At 38.3% G+C, this 25,965-nt stretch overlaps 1 protein-coding gene across 5 annotated transcripts in view; it reads left to right on the top strand.

The window, feature by feature from the left end:
- LOC131040728 (uncharacterized) overlaps positions 1 to 23,685 on the top strand; it is a 98,439-nt gene extending 74,754 nt beyond the window's left edge. For 4 of the 5 annotated variants that reach the window (XM_057973675.2, XM_057973677.2, XM_057973678.2 and 1 more), the window contains exons 3-4: positions 11,914 to 13,404; positions 22,630 to 23,685. In XM_057973675.2, coding sequence (XP_057829658.2) covers positions 11,914 to 13,404; positions 22,630 to 23,317 — 2,179 coding nt within the window. In that variant the 3' untranslated portion in view covers positions 23,318 to 23,685. The remainder of the gene's footprint in view (positions 1 to 11,913; positions 13,405 to 22,629) is intronic. The other variant, XM_057973676.2, reaches the window with a different exon arrangement.
- Positions 23,686 to 25,965: the final 2,280 nt, after the last annotated feature.

The raw sequence follows: 25,965 nt of genomic DNA, 5'->3' as shown, positions 1-25,965 counted from the left end.
TCTTCCATCACACACCTTCTGAGGACTTGGTCGGGTCCCATTTTTTAGAGCAACCCATTAATCAACTGGAATGTCTCGCTTCTCAGGACCAATTTCCCTCTCTCCTGGCAACATATCGGCTGGGAACCGAGAAGTGGACAAATATTCCCCGATGTTTGCATACCACGAAGGTAGTGCGGCAATTTGGAACAGATGTGCATCGGGAAAGTCATCATTGACTCCCTCTGGTGGCTCTCCCAACTTAATCCGGGACAATTGATCCGTGATCACATGGCTCCTTCCTGGCCATACAATTATTGTGAATGTGAACTCTTGAAGGAGTAGTAGCCACTTGCTTATTCTGCCTTGAGTAATGGGTTTATTCACCAAGTACATCAACGCCTAGTGATCCACATAAAAAGTGAATGGTGTTGCTAGCAAGTAGTGCCGAAATTTTTGTACGACTTAGACCATTCTGAGGGCTTCCCTCTCGGTGGTATTAAAATTCTTCTCGGCTTTCGACAACAAGCGACTAACAAAATATATGGGGTGGTCTAATCCATGTCCTCCTTCCTGTGCTAGCATAGCCCCAATTGCATAGTTTGAGGCATCCACATGTACGTGGAATTCTCGGTCCCAATTTGGATAGGCCAGAATGGGTGCGGCCACCAGTCTCCTCTTGAGTATATTAAATGCTCCCCCCTGTGTCGGTCCCCACACGTACGGTTCGCCCTTCTGTGTCAGCTTGTCCAATGAGAATGAAAGTTGAGCAAAGTTCTTAATGAACTTCCGGTAATATCCTATATGGCCCAGGAAGGACTTTACTCCTATCACGTCAATGGACTGCTCCATCTCCATAATTACCCTACCTTATCCGGATCAGTTTTTAATCCAACCTTGCAAACAATGTGGCCCAATAGCTTCCCTTGCGACACCATAAATCTGCATTTCTTCGGATTGAAGGCCAACTTGACCCTCCGGCATCTCTCCATGCACTCCCACAGTGCCACCAAGTGTCTTCGCTACTAAAAATAGACCAGTCATCCAAGAAGACCTTAAAGTTTCCCACAAACATTTTGTCGAAGATGTGGAGAACTATCCTCTGAAATGTTGTCGGAGCATTGCACAAACCGAACGGCATTCGATTGTACGCATATACTCCATCCTCCACCACAAAGGTGGTCTTTAACTTGTCCTCCTCAACTATTGAAATTTGATTGTATCCCGAGAAGCTGTCCAGAAATGAGTACATTTCATGGCCAGCCACCTCCTCCAGGATGCTGTCTGTGAAAGGTATAGGGAATGGATCCTTGATGGTGAGGGCGTTGAGGCACCTAAAATTCACGCAGATGCGGATTTGGTTAGCCTCCTTTAGCGAGATCATGATCGGTGAGACCCACTCACTTGTCTCCACCCAAAATATGATGTCGGCCTCCAACATCCATTTGATTTCTTCGTTCACCTTAGACGCATAGTTTTTATTCATGCGGTATGGCCTCTTCCGTATCGGTTGGGCTCTGGGGACCAACGGTATCTGATGGACACACAGTTCGGGCGTGACTCCTTTTAGATCTTTGTAGGTCCAAGCGAACACATCCTCGTATTCCATAAAAAATTTGAAGGCTCCCGCCTTCAGCACGAGATTCCAATCGTCTCCCACCAAGATATTTTGAGGGGTTGCAGCATCCCCTAGGTTCGTCTCCTTCAGGGTGGGGTCTTCGTATCGCATCGGTTTGTCCTTTGCAAACTCGTATGCCAGAACGTCGTTCACTGTGGCATCTCCCTCCTTATACTCCTTGTATTCTGGCGGAAACTCATCTTTCTCGCTTGGCTCCTCTTCAATTTGCAGCATATGGCATGCAGGATGGAAGACTTGATAGTCCTCCATCTGCTAGTGGAATAGCCCATTCAACGAGCCTACCTCATCCTCAGAGCAGTCTTCTAATTCCAGGACACCTTTGTTTGGCTTTTTTTTGTTCTCATCCACCCCGGGTCCCCATTGGAGTCCGAATCTGAAGAAGAGGCCATTTCTTCACTCACCATCTGTGTCCAGAGGTCGATGATAAATTTCCGGCCCCCACTCTCCATGGACAACGTGTTCTGCTTCCAGTTGTGATTTACTTTGGCTTTAATCAGCCAGCCTCTTCCAAGGATTGCGTCATAGCCCCTTTTCTTCAAGGGGATCACCACAAAGTCCAAAACGAAGGGCTGAGTGTCGATCGTCACCTGTTGAGCCATGAATGTCTCGATGGGTTTGATACCGTGTTGGTCGGCACGCACCAGGTTGAAGGTCGGCGGCCATAGTGTTGGCTTGCCCAATTTTCGCCAAGTCTCCTCAGGAATTACATTCACCCTGAACGGGTCTATGCTGGTGTCGGTCAGGATCATACCCAATATCCCCATTTCCACCACTGTCGGGTGTCTCCCGCTTGTTGCTGTCTATTTTATCATCTACCAAACATTAGAATAAGATACCCAAAGGTATTCTATCCTCTCCTGAAAAATCACTACTAATTCCAAGGTCTATATGTGTGAACAAGCGACTTTAGTGGGATAGCTACTTGGATAGTGTTTGCTGAAAATCTCAAGGGGGACTTACGTTAACAAATGTCTTTTAAGCTTCTGGACTTAGATAGATTTATCGATTTCAGGCTCTCTCTCTCTATCTTTTTGGATTTTCGAGATTTAGACTTTCAAAAAGGGAAAAAGGAATAGGGTTTAAGAAAGCTGATCTAATCCTATGAATTCTGGAGACGGTATTAACTAGGTGTTCTCGGGAAACCGCACTTTGCTTCGCCACACTGAGGACAACTACACAAAGCGGGTGCAATCTTCAACGGGTTGTGCTTATGATCGAAATGATGGCATACACAGGGGATAGGCTCAGACTAACTTTGCACAGTGAAATGGAAATCATCCATTCACCAAAAGTATGAGCAGAGGTACACCGTCAATTAACACTTATCAAATCCTTCATTCAATTTTAACAACATGAAAGCAAATCTAAATTAATTTTAACTAATGTGTTGAGGAAATTCAAACCATGCTAATCACTCAAACAATAATTTTTACAAAGCCTTAAGAGAAAGCGCACATGTAATATATTATTTGAAAATATGACCTTCACGCAACAATATATAAAAAACCTCACACCCTCCAAATGAGAGGAGGTAGCCTTATATAGTTTTCAGAAAATAATGAATGGCCGAGATCAAAACAGTGATCAAGGGCCCAAATTGAAAGCTACAAACCCTAATTAGGGTTTCCCAAAACTAACTACCCTTGACCAATGAGAAAATTACATTTAGGATACTTCTTGCTAAATATGAACCATTAATGAAAATAGAAGGCTGTTGCATTGTGAAGTGTGCCCTTCTAGAAGCTTTTGGATAAGTCAGGTTCATTGAACCTGGACATGTTGACTTGGAGCAATCTGATTGGTCGAAAGATGATGAGGCGACACTGTAGCGTGAGTCACTCCTAATCTTGTTGAGGCAGTGCAGGAGCAGGTACGGGAGATGGCTCTTGTTCTCTTCTTATCTCAGCGTTGATACGTGGGGCAATTTCTAGCTCCTCATCAAGGATAAAACACAAGCGATGCCAATCAAGAGTGTTTCTTTTCACTTACCACGCCAAGCTGTACAATTCTGTGATAACGTGCTCTTGTTCGTCGCTGAATACCAAGTCTGGCTGAAGTACTAGACAAGGTTCTCTGCCTAGTTCAGGAGGAATGATTGGCAGGCCCATGAAGCTCGGAAGGAAAATTGTTGAATTTCTTCGAATGATTTCTTGTTGACGACTCTATGCTTGCTTCTTCGTGGCCCCAATTTATGTTGCGTGAGAGGAGGGTGAAAGCTCTAGATAACCCCATGCAAATATGAAATGATAGGATCAAGTTGTGATCATGCCTTCCTTCTTGATACCCTGAAATTTGGAGAAGAATTTCTCCATGCCTTCATCATAATTGAGGAAATTGGAATTTTCTTTGAGAAACATTTCCCATACTAAGCCAAATTTTGGCTATCTTCACACTCGGATGAACCTTGCTCGTGAACTTGTCCTCAATCCTCCATTTGGCTTGAAACTCCAGCTGCGATCTCTAAGATGATCCCACTTCTACTACCATCTGCGACCTGCAAAACCAAAGGAAATTAAGTTAGAAATCTATCTTTAGTGCAAAGTTTCGAAGGTTAGATGGCAGAATGCTTTGATCTTCCGATTTCTCAATACTTTTAGCTTTGAAACAAGCTGCGAATACTTAGAAGGTTATGCTTGAAAGAAAGAGCGTTCAATCCAAAATGATCCTCTTATCAAAATTTTGGATAAACCTGATAAAGACACCCCCAATACACTCAAAAAATATTGAGAAAATTGATAAGTCTGCCCACCAATCAACTTCACCTTTGACAGAAATGAGAATATAGAAGGAACAAAACTCAGAAAACTTGAAAGTTCTGCCTTCTATTAGTTGATTGAACTCCAAAATCTGCAGATACATTAAAACTCCTCCAAAAGTTCGCTCAATCTGCAAGAGATCACCATGCAACACCTCCATTCTGCAATAAAACTTCTTAAAAACTCTCAGACCTTCAAGAAGCTTGCTTGAAAATGCTCTCACTCTTCACAAAATTCGAACTCTTGTTGTGTAATAATGAAAGGAGAAATGATTTATTTGTATTAGAGTTGGTTTTCACAATTAGAAACACGCAAATATCCTTCCAATTCATGTTTCTAAATTAGCTTCAGTCCTGAATATTCATGGAGAAAGTTTCTATTTTAGTCTATATTTCGCTTGTCATCTCTTCAAGTTCGAAAATCTTCTTCTTGGTCCACACAGTGCAAGTTTCTAAATTGATTTTTAGTCCATAAATTCGAATTTGATCTTGAGATATCTTCTTTCAAAACTTTCTAATTCCATCCACAGTTCGAATTCTTTCTCAATCTGCACTATATCTTCTTCCAATACTTTCTAAATCAGTTAGCAATGACTTATTTTCGAACTTGCTGTTGACTTTGCTTGACCTTTAAGTGTAGGGCGGACTTTCTAGCTCATGGATGGCGGAGTTTGAGCAACACATGGCACCAAGGCATCAAGAAGGCGGACTTTGAAGAAGAGTTAGGCACTTCAACCTACAGCAAGGCGGATTTTAATAGGTAAGTGGCTCCAGCATTGGGCGGACTTTGAACAGCTAAGTGCCTTACTTGGGCGGAGTTGGTGAGACTTCCTTGCACCATGGCCAATACTTAGAAACTTTTCTTCACTTCACAGGGCGGAATTTGATGATACCCTTGAAACTCCTTCATCACCCAAGGCGGACTTTCTATACCTCCTGTCATCACTCTTGGCTGCTCCATCATAATGCTTGGGCGGACTTTCTTGAAGACTTGGAGCTCAACCACAAAGAGGGCGAAGTTTGAGGGGTACACTTATCATGGCGGACCTTTTTGGAGTCCATTTCCAATATTCATACTTCCAAGGGCGGACTTTGTTCAACTTGATACCTTTGGCACATGAAGGCGGACTTTGTGAGTCTTACACACCACTTTGCTTGGGCGGACTTTGTTCACTTTGAAACCATCTTCCTAGGCGGAGTTTGGAGAGATAGGCCTCTTCCTCAGGGCGGACTTTGAGACTTATAACACTTGCTTGGGCGGAGTTTATGACCATCACCAAGGCGGACTTTTTCTTGTTCACTTCATATGCCTTCCTCCTAGGGCGGACTTTTAGGCATCTCCATCATCATGCTTGGGCGGACTTTGAGCTTCATGACACAAGGCAAGGAACTATTCTATTCATCCTAAGGCAGACTTTGGAGAGCTTGATCAAGGCGGACTTTCTAGCTCTCTCCATAGGGGGGACTTTTCATCCCTCTCCATAGGGCGAACTTTTTGAGACCACAGCTTGGGCGGACTTTTCATCCCTCTCCACATGGCGGACTTTTTTGTGTTTGAGAACCTTTCACTTCATAGGGCGGAGTGTAAGTCTTAGGCTCCACTACTTTGCTTGGAGGGTGGAGTTTGGAGAGATCATCAAGGTAGACTTTGAAGACTACCTCCAAGGCGGACTTTGAAGTGTGCACTCTGAGGATGGAACAATTCTTGACACCAAGTCTGTTCTGTTTGTATATGAAATATAACATCTAAGTATAAGAAAGAGAAAAGACCACTTATACTTTAAGTTATATTTCATATATATTGTCAGGATGTTTGAGAGTGGTTTCTTATACTTTTAGGAGATCTTTCAAAATTTCAGACAATCAAATTTCAGGGCAAATCAGGATGACATATGCGAATTTCCAGACTTAGATGATTTTTCGAGCTGATTATCTTTTGAATGTGCCATGACCCCCTCAAATATAGGAACTTAGCTTTTCTGGGTCAAAACTTGAAAATTTTCGATAGCTTTCGATGCATGCCAGTGCTACCAGTGCAAACCCTAGGCCCCCATTCCGAAAAAGAAAAAAGTAGACGTCCCTAAAAAATAGGGAAAACTTTCTAAAAATAGCCATACCGAGGATCGGGCTAAAAATGCCAATAACAAAACTTCCTAAAAAATAGGAAAAAGAAAAAAAACAAACTTTCTAAAAATAGAAAGTTGTTCAAATTCGTTCAAATCAATTGCGTTCTTCGTCCTTTGGCCTTTCTAGGCACTTTGGCAGTATCCGGACTTTGTTATCACTTGGCTCGCAAAAATTGACTTTCAATCTTTTAGACTCAAACCATTCAAAACTTGATAGAACGGAGCAGAACTGAAGTGGAAGGCAACGAGCACTAACAAAAACCCTAGAAAGTAGGAAAAAAGAGAGGGTCCCCATTTGCAATGGGGCGATGTATGAAAAAGGTCACAACACCGCTGTTCACCGCCAACAACATGGGGTCAGCCAAGGGGCTAACCGATACCTCTGTGTGAAGTGTTGCTGTACGGGTCGACACTTCTATGGCATTAGTGATGGCTTCTCTTAATCTGGGCATGGTGTTGAGGAGGTCTTGAAGTTTGATGGGTACCTTGGTCTGCAACACTTGTCGAAGGATGTTATGTTCGGATTCAGCAGATGTACTTGTCGGGGTTTCTCGGGGCTCCTTCCTCATTTCCCACTCAATATCGGCCTTGGCTTCTCGTACTCGTTCCTTCTTTGTACGGGGGTTAGGATAAGTAGCCTTTTTCGTTTGCGCTCTAGTGATGGCAAGCGTCTCCCTTTCATTGGGCTTTTCAATTGTTAACAAATTTATTCCAGACTTTGGGCAACTCTTGTCGTCGTGATCTCCTGGCCCGCACCATCGACACATATGCTGAGGGGTGTCTCCCTTGGGACAATCGCGTGCATAGTGTCCCCATTCATTACAAGCTCGACACTGGATCATCGGGCAGCCTTTTGCATCATACTGCACTTGGCGGTTGCTATTGTTGTTATTGTTTCCTTGTCTATTGCTTCTGTACCCGCCGGAAAATGCTGTGGTATTGGCCGATTGTTGTGGGTTAGCAGCTGCTGCGGCTATGGAAGGTTGCTCCTGGGTCAGAAGCATTTGGGTGCTTCTTGTTTTCATATTGTACAAGCACTCCTTGGTGGAGTGTCCCAATACTTGACAAATGTCATAGAAAGCTTTCTTTGGACACGTACCCTTAGTGTGACCTCCCTCCTTGCAATCTGCGCACCACAAGTCCCCTTCGTTCTTACTGCTGCTTCCCTTCATTGCTTTGAATTCTCTCATCATCCTATGCATGTCCTTCTGTAGAGCGTGAACTTTCTTGCTTGATTCCTCGTCACTGCTGCTCTCAGAGGAACCATCGTCACCCAATGATTTATCCTCCTTCTTCGAGGTCTTGCCTTCGCTCTCGAGGTCCATGGCTCGGTTGTATGCGCCCTCGTACAAGGTGGGAGGGACAATCTTCATCTTCTTCATGAGGGAGGATCTTAGTCCTTCCACGAACCACCACTTTTTCAATCCGTCAGTGGGTTGATTATCCATCTTTCCGAGCAACTGTGAGTCGCCGACTATATGCTCGTATAGTCTCATTCTTCCCCTGCTTTGCGCACAAGATTTCAGCGACGATTTCATTGTCGTCCCAAAGGAGTCAAAACTCTATCTCAAAGGCTTTCTTTAACTCGTCCCAAGTATTTACCTTCGTCTTGTCTATATCAAAGTACCAGTCGATGGCTACCCCGTGTAGGGTGGCGGGAAACTATACCACCCATTCATCTTTGTCGGTCACTCCATTGGCCGACCGGATCGTCTCACATGTACGACAATGCCGTATAGGATCTTCCTTCCCGTCTCCAGTGAATTTAGGCAACTTTTGCTTGTTCGCCATTATGCTTCTTGGCTTTGGCCCACTCTGCCCTCCAGAACTCGGCCCTCTAGAAATTGGTACATTGGGTCCCACCAGGTTACTCTGACTACCAGGGTTTGATGAGCCTAAACCGAACAGATTGCTTCTACTACTGTGCCCTTGTGTCCTCCCAACACCTTCGGCTGCACTGGTATCTCCCACTTCTTTGTTCTCGGTCTCGATCTCCTTTTCTCTCCAGGTCTCGTCACCTCTAAATGGCGTGTACGGCTCTACCGTACTCCCATCGCCAATCTCCTCCAACGTGAGGGAAAGGTCCCCCAACTGCTTCCTCGTGGCTTCTATCAATATAGAAACTTAGCCCTCGCCAGTGGAGCCATCATTGCCATTCCCTCCACTTCCTTCCTTGGCAATTTTCTTCAGTTGTCTCCTTTGTTCGGCTTGTTGCTCCAACCTTAGTGCCCTCGCTGTTGCCTCGTGCCCGTCTTCCTCTTGTCCCTTTGGTACACGATTTCTGTCTTTGTTCAACGTCACATGCATCAATTCTTGCGTTCCGTCGAGTGGAAGATTTGTCGGCGGCCTTCGTCACGTTCGTCGTCCTCTTGTCAACTCCTCTCCTCGAATTGTTGTAAAATTTGTTGCCAACGGTTCTCATGGTAGGTTTCCTCTCGGCAAGTTTTTAGGGCAAGAAATGCTTGTGCCAACAGGGTAGGCAAGTTATTCATCAACCGGTTCACCGCCGGACTTACAGCAAGGGCACTCCACACAGCGCTCTCAGGGACGTCCTCCTCTGTGGCTTCCCTTCGTACGTAAGTTTCAATTGATGCTTGTAAGATGCAGGTGAAGTCCCTTATCAGTGCCCTCTCGCCTTCGAACAACTCCTTTGGCTCTTCCTTGGGATTGCTACTTGTCTCCTCGCTCAATGGTTGTCTCATTATCGTCGTGCCATGTAGTATGCTCCTGTCATTCCCAGGTTTAACTTGGCAACGGCGCCAAATATTTTGCCCCCGAGGGGTGTGTGCATTCAGTGCATATCAGTATAGAGATATAGGAAATTTAACAATACACAAAGATGCAAGTAAGAAGAACTCATATGTCTGTATTCATTGATTCCAAAATGCCAGTACATTTAAAACATAGTTTCCTGAAGCAATATCCACATCCCAAAATAGAGAGACAAGTACATATATATAGGTGTCGGTACAGGTTGCCTGGTGACAACTGCCGGCAACCGCCAGGTAACCACCGATCCTTAACACACTTAACATTCTAATTACGACATGACATAATCACCCGACAACACCCGTCCCCTGCCGTCCCCGTCCTGGAAGCTCGATAACATAGCTCAAAGGTTATAGAAGAGGGTTTGTATTTTATATGGCATGGGGATTGAGGGCGAGGGCTGCATGGTTGAACAAGTGGAATGTTGTAATTCGTTTAATTTATTTTTTACTTTGCTTGATTCTCAATAAATAGTAACGAGGATTTTTAAACTCATAAATATTAATGAAAATAAATTTTATAGGGATTAATTTTGATTTAAAAACAAGTTTTTTTGTTTCTAATGACAATGAATATCCCTTGCAAAGGGGAATGTCTTCAAGATGACCCTTCAGTGGCACTTGAAGATTATTGTCCCCAAGACATCCCTGCTCTACTTTCAGTGGTTTTTACCTAGGGAATGCATCCCTGGGGAACACTGAATTGCATGAAGTGCAAATATAGAGGAATCACAAAAGGGAAACCCCATTTAGCGTCTTATTTTGTATTTATCTAATATTTAGTAATTATATAAAATTTAAATTAAAAAAGCTATAGGATTTCTGATTTTCCTTCTTTTTTCTTACTTCAGATCACACAAGGCATAAAAGAAGATACATATAAGTTTGATCTCTTTTAACATAAATTTATTTATGGAAATAAAAATAAGATAATCTATTGCTAACTTTGAACTTTTGAAGTAAAAACTAAAACATGAAGATGGGAAGAAAAAAAAGTAAAACCAGCTATCTAGTTTGAACTTAAAAGTAAATACTTGAAATTGGAAGATTTAAGAAACTAAAAACCAACCATTTAAAATTTTAATTTGAACTTTGAAGAAGAAACTTGAATTTGGGAAATCAAAGATTTGGAACATATCTCTTCCTCTTCCTCCTGCTCTTGCCATTGGTGATTATAATTGAGCATCAGCAAGTGTATTTATGGTTCTTTAGGGTGGGGGCCTTGTTGGGCTCCCCTTTTAGGGTTATTTTTAATTTCTTTTAAATGTTCGGTGATAGTTTTTTTTTGTTTTGTTTTTAAAAAATAAAAGGATGTGGGGATGACTCTGTCCCTGAGACAGTTGAGGCATGTTTGCTCATCTAGTGGCTGCCAAAGTGCTCTCCCCAAAGAATGTTCTGGACGTTCTTGCATCTGCAGGACAGGACCACCTCTAGGACAGGCCCCTGCAGGGATGCCACAAAGGAGAATGGTGGGGAGAAGTTTCCTTCCGGGAAGACAGGGGATTTACCCCTTTGGAAATACTAATTATACATATGAAAAGCAACAAAATGCTTTGCAATATAATAATTTTTGTTGTTAGCCATCCCCAGAATGCAGGAAGTGTTTTTTTTGTCTAAGAAACGCATCCCATATCCTGCTGTCTCAAAAAATTGGAGAAACAAATCTACATAATGTACAGGCAGGGTGGGATTTAGAAGTTTGTTTATTTTGGGGGGTTGAGCTTTTGAGGTTGGCACAACTTGTTGTGTGGAGGAGCCACCTTAGTCATGACGTGTTACTATGATTGTAGAATAAATGTCTTCATGCAGGTTCACTTCCTTTGTTTAAGCCCTGTTTTCCTGATAGGTTTGAGTGCTTTTCTTCTGAATGTCAAAGGTAAAGAAAGGATTAATACGATTTTAAAAATCTGCCTTTTCTGTCATATGCATAGACGCTCAATACTTATATGCATTAACTGCAGTAATAAATCTGCTTTCCTTCAGATGGCATTTGCAAGCACCACCTTACTAGGGAGTAGTGGAAGACAATTTTAATATCAGTTAACACTTGGACTTCAAAGATTGAGAATCATCCTTTATCTCTAGTGTGTTCTCCTTTCCAAGTTTCAAATTCCAAGTTCACATTTTTTGCCTTTGTTCAGTGTGCAAAGCTCAGGGCTGGAAGATTCTTATTTTCTCCTTGCCACTTTATACCTTTTTGAGTTCTGAGTTCTGAGCCCCCAAAAGAACTCATTTAGTTTGTCAGTGTCAATTTGATATTTTTAATAGGATGCAATAAACTTTTTATACTCAATGGAATTTATATCTAGTAAATCTTTACATTACATGTATATGAGCAATGCCAACTGGTGGTAATTGAATTGACATTGTAAATCAACTATGCTAGTTGAAGGACAGCCAGAGAATTCACTTGGGTTCTCATTGCTTTTAGTTGCTGCATGGATTGTGGAAATATACTTTTGCAACGATAGGCCCATTTGTTTAGTTGCATATTTGTAGGCTTGTAGCTACTTCTGTCCTTTATACATCTCAGAAAAGTAGAATACATATTTTTTCCTTGCGTATTTTATTAAGGGTCTATGATACATATGCCATTTTGCATTTAGTTCAGGATATAAACATCACTGCTAATATGACTTTTGGTAGTTATATGTTTTGTCAGGTTTCCCATTCTTTGTGCAAAGGTAAAGTAGAATTTGCTGATCAAAAGCATTTGTCAAGATCAAGTGGCACACATTCTGCCTTACAGATGGAAGAGGATGAGTTTCTGATGCTGATTCTCAAGGCAATATCAATTCTGGTATCTGATGACAATGGCAACGGTATGGCATTCCTGTCAAAGGATCTTGTTTTTGTTTCTCTGTCTTTCATGCAAAAACTGTGGGCTAGGATCCAAGAGCAGAATCAGAAACAAATGCAGAATGTAAGTTGTAAAGATAACAGTAAATGGTCAGATTTTTCTGCAAAGAATTTGATAGCAAAGGTGATTTTTAGATTAGCTATAGAGCAAGTTGTCCTCAATTGCTCAACATGCTTTGTTGATATGGTGAAGAAAAGCATTTTTAAAGATGCAGGTTCTTGCTTTGAACATTTTGCACGATATCATTGGGAGAGCAGTCCAATGTTGATAAGAAAAATAAAAGAGAGAGAAAGTGACAATGACCTCATTTCCTTATTGATTGGAGCAACATCAAAGCAAAGTATTGATGATATATTAGACCAGATATTGACAGGAATGGTTTCTTGTCCACCTGTCTCAGCAGATAACTTAGATGTAATAGATTTTCTCAGAGAGATACAGGACAGTCTGGGTCATCCCATGGTTTATGGCCAGGACATTCGAATTATAAGATCAGTTACAGAAGAGGTAAATGGAGAGTTTTCAAAGACAATACCAAGGACAAAAGAAGAACACTATTTTGGAGGGTTAAATCACAGTGTAGAAGCAGAGATGCCTAATTTTGTCTGTTTGCAAGACTGTAAGAAAGCATATGAAATGGGCTATACAATTGCAATAAGAGGCATGGAATTCCGATCTCATAAGATTGCTGAAGTAGCAGAGGCTTTAGCCATGATATTTGGACAAGCATCTGTAGGTGCCAATCTCTACTTGACTCCTCCAAACTCTCAGGGGCTATCTGTTCATTATGATGATCATTGTGTCCTAGTTTGCCAACTTGCAGGAAACAAGATATGGGCTATCTCTTCTCCGGAAAAATTGCTTCCTCGTTTATATGAACCTTTAAGTGCTGTGCATAATGCACAAGTTGACATTACTGACTTTAAACAAGTTCTGCTGATGGAAAGAGATATTTTGTATATTCCTAGAGGATTTCCACATGCAGCACACACTATTTGTAATAATCAAATGTCAGATGAGAGAAAGCTTTGTGAGGCATGTCTATGTGGCCATGATATTCACCCTAGTATTACGGCTATAAAGACAAACATGACTGAGCAAACACATGGCTTTGATAATTTCCAGGCATCACAGTCAGCTTGCCTCAATAAAAGTAGTTACCACTTATTCCATAAGGCTACTGGATTTGATGCTTCACAGAAATTTGCAGATGAATCTGCTAGGGATGGATACTCATTGCATCTGACCTTTGGAATTGAGGTGGAGCCTCCATTTGAGTAAGTTTTCTGAATTGATATTTCAGTATTTTGTTTGTATTTTATAAAATGTTGCTCTACTGATTTTTTTTGGAAAGCTGTCTTGTACAAATCTTTTACTGACATGGAAGTGTGGTGGAAATGCACTTGCAACTGAATCCTTGTGCACACATTTCACTAGGCAAAGTGTAAAATATTTTCAAGCTCTCTGTTGTATTTTTTTCCCCATTTCAGAAGCATCTGCAAAATGAAACTAACTTGGACTAGATGGATGCTTGTCTCTAATCTAGCAACACATTTTCATTTGTTGGTTTTTGATCTTCATTCACCTCAATGTTTTATTATTTTGTCTATTTCATGTTATTACATTAGCTATATTTGCTCTTGTATATTGTGGTTAAGGATCACCTGGTTAAGGCCAACCTCTAGAAATGCTTTCACGCTTTCATTGTTTCATCCTTAATTGCTTTTCCAACTACTAGGATTCTTTCCTACATTATGCTATTTTAAGTGAATGTACATATGAGTTCCATTGACCTCCTTGATCACTTTTAAACATTATAACTGTTTCTTTATTTCTTTAAAGTGGATATTATCAACTTATCAAGTTATCAAGTAAGAATTAGTGAATCTAATGTTGCAAAAATAATGTTTACAACAAGAGCTAAACAATATGAATTCTGAAAAACAATTTTGTTCTAGGTAATACCCCAATGAAATTCAGAGAAATGATAAACTCCACTTTTATAATAAAATTTGGAAACACTGATATTTGTTTTATGCTTGCCCTTGCCATCATTACAAAGGTAGTATAACACACTATCAACTCAGTTTTTGATAAAAGTTGGATGTCATGCTTATTTCTTTGCAAATTATGTAATAAAAAAAATATTCAAATGTATTTGCAAGGGTTTTCTTCCACTAAACCACATTTTTGACAAAACATGAAGCTAAGATAAAAATACATTGAAAAGGATGACAAACATTTATGACAATGTTTTTCATTTCAGAATGTTTCATTGAAAACCTTTTTTGGTTGTTTTTTGCCTTTAGATATTTCCAATTCTCAGCAAGAAACAAATGTTGTAGATAATTTTCATTGAGAAAGGATTGGGATTTGATTGGGAACAAGCTTGAAGGAGATTCCCCAATATTATGTATGCCTATAATGAGGAGTGTGTGAGATTTTCCATTGTCATGTCATTATATGCTTGTATTGAGGAGTGAATATGCTTGATAGGTTTTTGTTTTTTCTGGTTATTCTATGCTTGGTAAACTTTTTAACGTGACTGGTGATGCTGGCATGACATGCCCTCTGACTCCACATGAAACGCTTTTGACCCAGAGAAATGAACCAGTGAGGCCACAAACGGGGGACCTCATTCCCACACTTCACTTGATCAAACCTGCAAGCGCAACGGCCCAGCGAAAGCACAAGGCATGCGAGCTTAGTGGCTCAGCAGGGATTTGAAATTTGGTGGCCGCTTCACCAATGAAGTGTTTTAACCACGGCATTACATGTCCGAAGACAATATGCTCAATAGGTTATGATTGATGAGTTGAGTACATTAATGCCTTGTGGAAACAATTTCCTTAATCAAGATGAGATATTGGGCCATAGTTTCTTATTATTTGGTAGTAAACATACTACAACCAATGTTAAAATGTGATTATTTCAGAAAGGAGGTAGCCTTCCTAAGTAATAGAGGAATGTAAAATGCTATACAAATTAGCTTTTAAAAGATCAAAATCAAAATAAAGTTATAAATGTTGACAAGTGACCAAGAAATAAGAAGCTTCATAAGATTGTAGAATTTTGCAAAAGATTGTACATGGGTTTGCCCAAACAACAAACTCTTTAAAGGAACTCCTAAATGGGGAGGTTGTAATGGACAGATAAAATAAGAGAACTCCTTTGTACCCTAAAAAAAGCACTGAAATAATCATTAACAAACCCATCAAATCATTTACTATACGCACTGATGCTATTGGAATTTGGAACATAATTGTGTTTTATTATGATAGGATGAAAAAAGAGTTGCCTTCAAAGAGGAAAATAAAAGATGCTAAACAACAACACCCAGTTTTCAACCAAGGATTCATAATAATATTATATGCAAACAAAATTTTGAAATATTTTCTGCAAGATAGAAGTAAGGCTATAAGCAATTCCTATACATGTTGTTAGGAGATCCAGGCGATAATTAACAATATAGACAGTTATTGGTTTTAACAAATACAAGCCCAAAATCAGTCATGATTGAGGACAAAGCAATATTGTAGCTGATTCCTTTTCCTGTGCATATTCCATCTCCTTAGAACAGAAATTCCTTAGAGAATGGTCTTAGAAACACATTTTTGTAAACATTGTTGCGTAGAACACTTTGAAACAAAATTATATAGCTTCTAATTATAGAATAGAAAATAACTTTTTGTTGCAAAAAAGTGCAATGGCTGTCCCTAACAATGATCCCCTTTACTCGAAACTCCTCTACCAATTCATAGCATTCATTTATCAAGCGAAATGGAATCCTTTATTGAATGGGCACACACAGCTGGTCAAAAGCTCTCCTTTCAAAAACTGATTTCCACAGATTTAAAAATAGGATCGAGTCAAACGGCATATCTCACATCCTGGATTGGCTTGGTGTTAACTTTTTAAAAGGGCCTCTTCCTCGCATTTGTGAATGTGATTCCTCTTTGTTCTATTTGCTTATAGAGGGTCCATTAGATAGTGATACTGTTTGACACCCCACCTTTATGTGATTGTTGTAGTCTTGTAGATGCTCCAGGATTTTTATTAAGTTAGATCGAAGAAGAAATTAAAGGAGTTATCCCACCAAGAGGTACCCAATTAGCTAATGTGCAATCTGCAGTCATTCAACCTTGCCTTCAATGTTGTCCTACAGTCCTACTGGTCAACTGAAGTCACCTTTGTTGGTTTGGATCATTGTTATGAGACTTGACTCAGAAGACCAATTTACTAAGGTGATTCAAACTCTGCAAAAACTAATTCAAAAACACATTGGAAGGATTGGCTTCTCCAAGGTCTTTGACTTGAAAATTTCAATGTAAGAATCTTTTTTTGCCTCTTTTTTCAAGGCGCCCAAGTTGCATGCACAGGACCTGCCAAAACTTGGAAATAATCTGAGAGACTTATCCAAACATGGAGATCAGTGTATTGATTTTGACTTGTTTTTGAAACATCATCTCTTGGACTTGGGAATTAATGAACTCTCGACTCAATAGTTTGGATTTTGGAGTCTAGAGATGTTTATGAAGCATTGGGGACAGTTGTGAGTGGGAAAACCAATAGAAGTTATTGTGTTTGGTAAAGAAAATTTGCCTACTTGGTTGAATAAAGAAGTGAAATATCATAAACCTAGGGTGAAATAAAGTGTTTCTAATTAAGAATACTGCATAAATACACAAAAAAATCAACCTAGGCTAATATGCCACACATTGGGTTGAACCTATGCATCGAAGTCACCCTGGACTTGCACTAAGCCTTATCACCACACCCTGGGTGGGGGGGTTAAACTTGGATCCATACAACTGCTAGTTTCTACATCTTCCATGCTATCCTTAGATTATACTCACAGGCTGTAATGTCCCTGTTCGGTCATCCTAGGAATCCAATTTTGTGAAGTCTCTAAAGAGACAAAATTGCAAAAGAATTGTAGACTATGACCAAGTACAAACAGTAGGGGTATAGAAACGTAAGCAGCCTAACAAGATTATTACAGTGCATATCCAAGAACGATCACATAGGAAAACCAAACAATGACACAAGTAGGCAGTAAGACATGAGAAGATCGATCATCAAGCTTGGAACAAATAATGAGCATCAAATAAACTCGATATATTTTCTTTATTGACTAATATATAACGATTAGACTCTGAAGGTATCAAGTATGGTATGATACGCAGATCGGAGATTAGTATACAAGTCGCCTATGGCATATATAATGAAAGACAAGTGCCAACATCGATTAATAACTTTGATTGGACAAGTGGAGATTAATCATGAAAGGCATCGAACCATACAAGGAATCTAATCGTATGTGGGTAAGAGGACAGCGATTAACGGAAACATAAATATTGTCAGTGATATAACAATCGATAATGGTATGATCATTGAGTGTGGGAAAACACAGAAGTGTTTAGTTGTTAGCAAGCACCGACTATTAAGAAGACTAACTATGGGATATAAAGTGACATTCAATTACATACAGCAATAACAATCAGATCATTCATTGGGCAGCAATTAAGAAGTCTAACTGATAACCATAATCATCTTCAAGAGGTGTGATTAGTATGAGGAAGGGAGACGATGGTGAATGGACACAACTTGTCGTTCCAATTGCAACATATAAGAAGACATTTGAAATCACTTCAATCAGGATCATTTTGGATCATTTTCTCTTTGTTATTTCATCCTTTATGGATCTGCTCTGGTTAGAATGACGTGCCGTTGGCATTTGGAGCAAGTGTATATTGGCATATCAGAGATAGCATCCATCATTGATAGCAAGCTATAACCATAGAAATATTAGACACAGCATCAGCATTCATTGCAAGTATTTATATCCCTATTCGACACAGCAACCATATTGCTAACAAAGCGATCACTACTTCATGCATTGGAAGTATTTAATTACATATCAGAAACAGCAAGCTTTTTGCTATAAGCAACATATTAGACTCCATTGCATATATCATAAAGAAAGATCAGACATAGCAATTTGTATCGCCCTTGGCGACATCCTCTCATCAATTATTGCATACATAATCAGATTGATCAGATATTATAGCCATTGCTGTAAGCAATAAATAACGATTTCATAATCGAAGTGTATATCAGATATTGCATATCATTATAAGTGATAATGAAACATTTACATAGCATACTTCATAATAGTCATATCAGACATTGTTGGTATCATTGATACTGATAATTGCATCAGGAATTGCAACTGATTTTGATTTATCTTCCACTACTTGCTTAAATAAGTATTCAATTGACATAGTAGAAGGGAAATTGAAGCAATTGTCCTGTCTTTCCTATCTTAGCTAAATAGGGGACATCACACAGGCAAAATAAGGTACTTGGGTATCACCAACGGTGTTGAGTGGCGCATTGCAGATATGAGGGGGATAATCAAGCAATATGAAAGAAAGCCTCAAAATTGGAATAATCAAGACCTTTGGTTGGTTGTAAGATCAAAATTATGCAGAGTTCATGCAGCAGGGCACATTCTTGCAGGACAATGAATAGAGTGGGCAGTGGTTGTAGACATAGTAGCAAAAATCGTTTAGGGAAAAAATCGGCAAACCAAAAGTATAAGATTTTTTGAAAAAATCGGGAAAAAATCGGATTTAAAAAAAAAACATAAAAAATTGTAGAAGAAGAGACAAAAACTATCTTTTTTAAATAACTTTAGGGCATTTCCATAGCATAGAGATATAAAGAGCAAATAAAATAGAGTTTAACCCGTGAATTGAAGAAAATATTTTTTTGTTGTTTATATTCATATTACTGATTACATAGGCAAATAATCAGTTAACTTTTTAAGAGGGCAGTCACCAAATATTTGTCTAAGTCGGATCAAATATTAACTAAGTCTATGAAGTAACAGAGATCAAAAGCTAACCGACAAATAGTAAAAGTGAAAGCTATTTTGAACAATTTGAAGTGATCCAAGAATTTCATTGTGATTGAGGTAAGGAGTTTTGTAGGGTTAATTCAATATTTTAGAAAGCTTATCAAATCATATTCCACAATTGCAATGCTTTATATCATAGTAACAAAAATCATTTGGGGAAAAACTCAGCAAACCAAAAGTATAAGATTTTTTGAAAAAATGGGTAAGAAATTGGATTTTTAAAAATTGTAAAAATTTGTAGAAAAATAGAAACAAACTACTTCATTTTAAAAACTTAAGGGCATTTCCATAGGATAGAGATATAGAGAGTAAATAAAATAGAGTTTAACCCATGAATTATAGAAAATAGATTTTGTTGTTTATATTCAAATTGCTGATTACATAGGCAAATGACACCAAATAGTTGTCTAAGTCTGAGATCAACAATTAGTAAGTCTATGAAGTAGCTAAGATCAAAATTTATCAGACTGAGATCCAACTATTGTTAGGAATTTAGTAAAAGCGGAAGCCATTTTGAAGTGATCCAAGACTTTCATTGTGATTGAGGCAAGGAGTTTTCTTGGGGTATTAGCTAAGTCTATGAAGTAGCTGAGATCAAAATTTATCAGACAGAGATCCAACTGTTGTTAGGAATTTAGTAAAATTGGAAGCCATTTTGAAGTGATCCAAGACTTTCATTGTGATTGAGACAAGGAGTTTAACCCATGAATTGTAGAAAATAGATTTTTGTTGTTTCTATTCATATTGCTGATTACATAGGCAAATATTCATTTAACTTTTTAAAAGGGCAGTCACCAAATACACCAAATAGTTGTCCAAGTCTGAGATCAAAGATTAGCTAAGTCTATGTAGTAGCTAAGATCAAAATTTATTAGACAGAGATCCAACAATCGTTAGGAATTTAGTAAAAGTGGAAGCCATTTTGAAGTGATCCAAGACTTTCATTGTGATTGAGGCAAGGAGTTTTCTAGGGTTAGTTCAATATTTGAGAAAGCTTATCAAATCATATTCCATAGTTGCAATGCTTTATATTCCGTGATGGAAATTGGTAAGTCTTTTATATGGGGTAGAATTCAACAAAAGGCATTTGTTTAGCTGAAGTAAAAGATTAGCAAGCCACTGGTTTTGGCAATACCTAGCTTGCAACTACTATTTTAGGTAGAGACAAATTTTAATGATTGTGTGTTGGAGGCTCTTTTATTACAACTATGTAAGCTTGTTTGTTGTCATTCAGATTTATTTTGTGGAGCACTTTAGATATATTGCCCACATAATGAGTTGTATGTCTTTGTTTGAGCAAAAATTAACTATATCAATTATAAATTAAAAATCATATATCTATATCTACATATATTAAATATTTCTTTGAAGGTTTAGTGTTGTGGTAGAAAAACTCCATTGGTGAGGTAGCCACCAAGGTTCAAACCCCTACTGGGCCATTGAGCTCGTGGGCTTTCTACCTTTGTTGGGTCGTTGAGCTCGTGGGTTTGAACAAGTGTGGGGAATGATGAACCCCCGAAAATGGACAAAATAACAAACTTTTTTGACGTTGAATCCACATTTACTCTGATTTTGTCTCAGACCAACCCTATTTCTAAGCAATTCAGTAATTTTACGCGTTTTTCTAGGGTTTTGCAAGTTTTTACAATGATTTTTTTCACTTTTTTTCATTTTGGGGGTTTTTAACATGATTTAAATGCAAAAAATCTTTGAAAATTGGGTCAAAGCTTGTTCAACAATTTTTTCATGAATCGGGATTTTTTCGGGGAATAAATCGGTAAGCTCCATGATTCAGGATTAATCAGGTATAATCGCGTTTTTTTGCAGACTATTGCTTCATTGGTTGTAGATACTCAATGGCAGGATTCAATCTCACAGTATGTATTAACAACCTACTAAATTTAGGGAATCAGAGATCTGAAATACCATCTCTAATATATATTGAATATGCCAGTTAATTTTATTAAAATATAGAATTAATGGTCTCTGGACAGATGTCGACTCTATTTCCCTGAAATGGTCTGTACAGTAGCATTTATTGCTTTTAGAGGAAGGGACTTTCCATGTGACTACGATTGTTAGGTGATGTAACTAGTAGTGTAGCAGTCTTTTCTTTGGTGTAGTATAAGATGCTTTTATTACAAAAACTTGAAAAACTACACTTGCATGTGCATACATATGCGTTGGAAAACAGGACAAATGAAGAAGAGAAAAAGACTTAAAACACTTGATAAATGCTAAGTGAACGAAACTGAAAGAAATCCTTCTGTTAGAGGAAATCTATTGACCCATTCAGTTCCAACCATAAATTGAAAAGTATTTCTATTGATTTTGTTACAAATTTATCCCAAATGAAAAAGGAAATGGTCAAAATTGAAAAGAATACCTCAGACATAAATGCTCAAAGGCAATTTCGTTGAAAACATTAACAGATGAGCTGCTTTATGAACTGGTAAAATTCTTAAATACATCATGTTATGAATTTGTAGGAGAAAGCAATTTGTAACAGGCATTATTTCTTGTTTTGACTTCAGAATCCCTTTCTGTACAATTTTTTTAAAATTAATATTAAGATAAATTGAAAAAATTCTCTTGTTCCTATAATGAGAGTCTCAAATGCCCAGTAGGCCTGCCGGCTGATTGAGACCTGAAATTCATCTTACCTTCAGTTTTATTTTTAATAAAAGAATACTTTCTTTCTAAAACAATTTTCATGCTTATTCTGCTTTGTAGCTGCTTCAGTCAAAATTGTGAACTGTATGAAAGTGAAATCTGTGTGGGTATTTGAGAAGAGGGTAAGTCTAGAAGGTCACTCATTGGTTTAACTTTGTTTAAGAGGAGTGGAATTTTTTTTAAGGTCATATCTGTCTATTCTCGATAATTAATGATCTTTAATTATAAACTATAGCATCCTTCATGACTCTCTTTTTTATCATATTTTGTTAAATACTGCATTTAATTTTTGAGTGACCACTATGTCCCACCTACGGCCTGCCACTCACCCACAACTTTTTACTTTATGCCTGAGTATATTTGCTCAGTTGCAGCCTTACCAGATGGGGAATTTTGTTGTGGCTGGTATATGGTACCTTGACTCATCCATGTAGCTTATGGGGTTTTACTTGTCACACACTATGGCCAGTCTTTAATTCTGGTTCCAAAATATATTTCTGCTGTGGAAAAGGGAAAAAGCAAATGCAGAATGGTTAAATGGTTAAATGGTGCATTCAAGATGCTAAACATTAGTAATATTCTAATATTTAATGTAAAAGGAGACACATCAAACCAGCAAAGTGCACTTTCTGACTCGTAATTAACGAAAGCTATGTATACTTGTAATGTCTGGTAATGCAAATTACAAAATTTACATTTGAAGATCTTTTCAATTGGTTTACGTATCACTTTTTCATGACTTCCGATACTAGTCACCTTTTCTCTATTCCCTTTTTGGGTCTTCCGTTTTCGAGTAAAATAAAGAAATTGATGCAATAATTTAGAACTAATCTATTAAATAATGCTTAATGCTGGATGCTGTTTTGTGTTTACTGACATTATATTACTGTGATCACTGCTGTTAAAGGTGGGAAGGTATCATACACATTGCTCTTCATTACTGGGAACAATGCCAAAAAATGGAAAATATTATACACAATTATGGTTCAGAGAAAAATTTCTACATTGCAGTACAAATATTACATATTGCAATTAGGGACTTGGGAAATTCATACAGCCTTTTACGAAAGGCTTGTACAGTTGCTGCACCTTTTTTGCATTGTAACAGAAGGAACAAAGAGTGGGAAGTTGAATTTGGACCTGGTACAAACATTGATACTAATTCACCTGGATGCGATGAAGAAGTTTCATCTTCAGAGGAAGTGTTTTCTAGCTTAGTAGGCATGGTAAGAAGACGATGCAACTTTGCAGTTGCATATAGACATATAGAAATTAATGTGAGCCATTTTGATTATGATTTGTTCCCTTGGATGAAGTGGCTTCGGCATCTATATTCAGGAGACACTAATTCAAGCAGTCAACATGGTCTGAATGATCCTTCTGAATATTTGAAGGAGATATTTCCACCAGATCAAGTGAAAATATTGGATTATGAAAGGGCATTCTTGCAAGTGAAATCCGAATTTTGCAATGAGGTTAAGTTTGAGGAAGCATTCAAAGGTTTTCAATTTCTTCTTGAAAAATACAGGAATGCCAGAAAACAGTTTATCAATGGAATGTTGGCTTTGCATTTAAGTTTAATGAAGAGGACGTAACAATAGACTTTGTTGTGATTCCATTACCTGCAAAATATTCTGTCAAGTGGTCAATATCTTTTGTTGGTCGTGTCCCAATTCAGTGGAAAACATTAACTGCTAGTATTGTACTGGTGATAGAAATCACTTCGACAATGGAGACTTGTAAACCATATAGAAGACAAGTTGGTTGGTTATTCTTGTTTACAATCAAAGGTAGGAATCACCACACTATATTGTAATATAAAGCTTATAAGAATATCAATGATTCAATACATCTAGTGAGGTATGTGGATTAGTTTAATCTAGATTTTATTTTTTCTGGTAGGTAGTGGATAACCAGTTATGTAATGGACACTTACGGTTATAAAATCATTTGCATTGCAATACCATTAGAATGTTTTCAGTTATGACCAACTAACCTTAAAGATGAAAATTATGTCTAGCATGCATGCTATATGTAATTTAACTTAGAGGAATCATGTTTTTTATGAAATATTTTCTACCTGTGAAGATTGTATTCTATCAAAATAAATTTATACAAAACCCTTTAGTGCCGAGCAAAAATTAATGATGAACATTCTCTATATTTGCACTTGATCAGTGTAGAAGTTAATGGTGCGCACTAGCAAGAAGATGTTCACACACATTCGTGATAACGCTACACAGGTGACAGTAGCATGGGTCATTGCATGTTTGAGGTGGTCAATTGTCTGCTTAATGTCACATTGTGCAGACAACAATGATGCAGGGAATTTTGGTTTCCATATGGTGCTTAATGAAAATATTGCAGACAGCAAAAAAGGGTAACAATAATTCTCCTTTAAAAGCGGGAAACAATTAATCTAGGTTCATATAAAAATCTGTAGGGCTGAGAAAAAGAAAAGCATCCATTGGAAGTTTTAATATCCTCATTACCTGTTCCTTGATCAAGATCAAGATAAATGGTTGCAGTAGCTTTGGAGTTGGCCATGTCTTTGTGATGATACAACCAAGGTGAGAGTAGAATCTATCTTCGCACTTTTTCACTGATTATTTATTACCTTCATATCGCATATCATGAAATTTTATCTAATGATGGGAAGCTTGGTTTGGTTATAGTAACTTATAAAAATATTGTGGATATAAAAAGCTATTAATACAAAAGTGCTATTTTTCTCAATTATGTACCTAGCCCTCTTAAAGAATCATTGTATTCCACACAAATAAATTCAACTTTCCACTACAAATCAAAAGGGATGTATAAAATAGATAATCTCTATGAGCAATTAAGGGATCATTGCCATTGTGATGTGGTAACCTCAATATGTGCTGATGTTGTTGATGAACATCTTTATGAGATTGCACAGTAGATAATTTTCCTCATGTTTTCATCATATTTTTCTTAGTTGCATGGACATCAATCAATTTTTCATGAATTTTATCGTTGACCATTTGAGCCTAGTCAAAATATTCCTTATCTTTCAAGATTACATAAATTATTTATACATGTAGGTATGATATACCCAAGACTTTGGCTTCGCCATTACATTGCTTAGAAGAGTGATCGTTTCTCCTAGTTCTTAATGGAAATATAACCTAGTGAGGTTCTTGAGCACTTTTATGAAAGACTTCCTCAATTTTGCTAACCAAGAATTGGTGAGATGCCTTATATGTTGTTCTTCTTTCTGCCCAAGGGATTTTAGAGCCTTTTCTTTTGTTAATGTTTTCAGCACAACCTTGAAGGGAAAACCAAAGACATGCTATAAGATCTAGGTTGATGTCATGAATGATATTTCCATCTTGGTCTCTAGAATTATTGGTGTCAAGGCTGTGATATATTGCACCTCCCAAGATAAACTTTTGGCACTAAAGAGTGGTTGGGAATCCAACTATGTGAGCCAAGCCACAGTTAACTATGATTTGAGATTGGCAAGTGGTTTGTAATGTCCCCTATTTATACACTGTAATTCCCAAGAGCAACATCTATGTTACTACCTTTTATCACTATTAATTGAGCATAACTAACTAATTCTTTGTAATATAATGATGCCATTAAAACCATGCATAAACCCAAACCAATCTGACCCCATTCCCAAAAGAGATCTTGGCTGCCTAGGGCACTTGACACCACCTCCTTAATGTAGCCCAGATTACCGAAACTCAGTCCATTCACCCTTGGGGTCTGCAACCCAGATTTCAGGAGGAGTCCTTTTACCCTTGGGGCCTGCAACCCAGATTTCAGGAGTCGTCCTTTCACCCTTGGGGCTTTTTATTGAAGTGGTTTTACTGTGCCCTTCCCTAGCAGCACCCATCTCCCTTGGGGAATAGAAGGATTAGAATAGATTTATGACCTAGGACAAAGTTACGGCAATATCACTTTGTACTGTGGATGTATATTATGACTGTCATAGTCTATATTAATATTACTATTAAATTTTGCATAAGAACATTATCAGGCTTCATATATTAAACATATATATTAAGCACATCCCCATGCACACCACCCAGAACAAGGATGTTACTACCTGTAACTTAGTAACAGTTGTGATCTGATCTGATCGACGATGATGTCACTGGATGCTATTGTTTCCTTTCCTTTATATCTCTTAATGTGAGGGAGAGGTCACACCTCTTCATTATGGATGCCCTTTGGCAAGAGACACGCCCTTTCACCATTAGCACCCTTT

This window comes from Cryptomeria japonica, chromosome 5 (assembly GCF_030272615.1).
Source record: "Cryptomeria japonica chromosome 5, Sugi_1.0, whole genome shotgun sequence".
Lineage (NCBI taxonomy): Eukaryota > Viridiplantae > Streptophyta > Pinopsida > Cupressales > Cupressaceae > Cryptomeria > Cryptomeria japonica.
The sequence above is the reverse complement of the archived record's forward strand: the minus strand, read 5'-3'. Positions and strand labels throughout refer to the sequence as shown.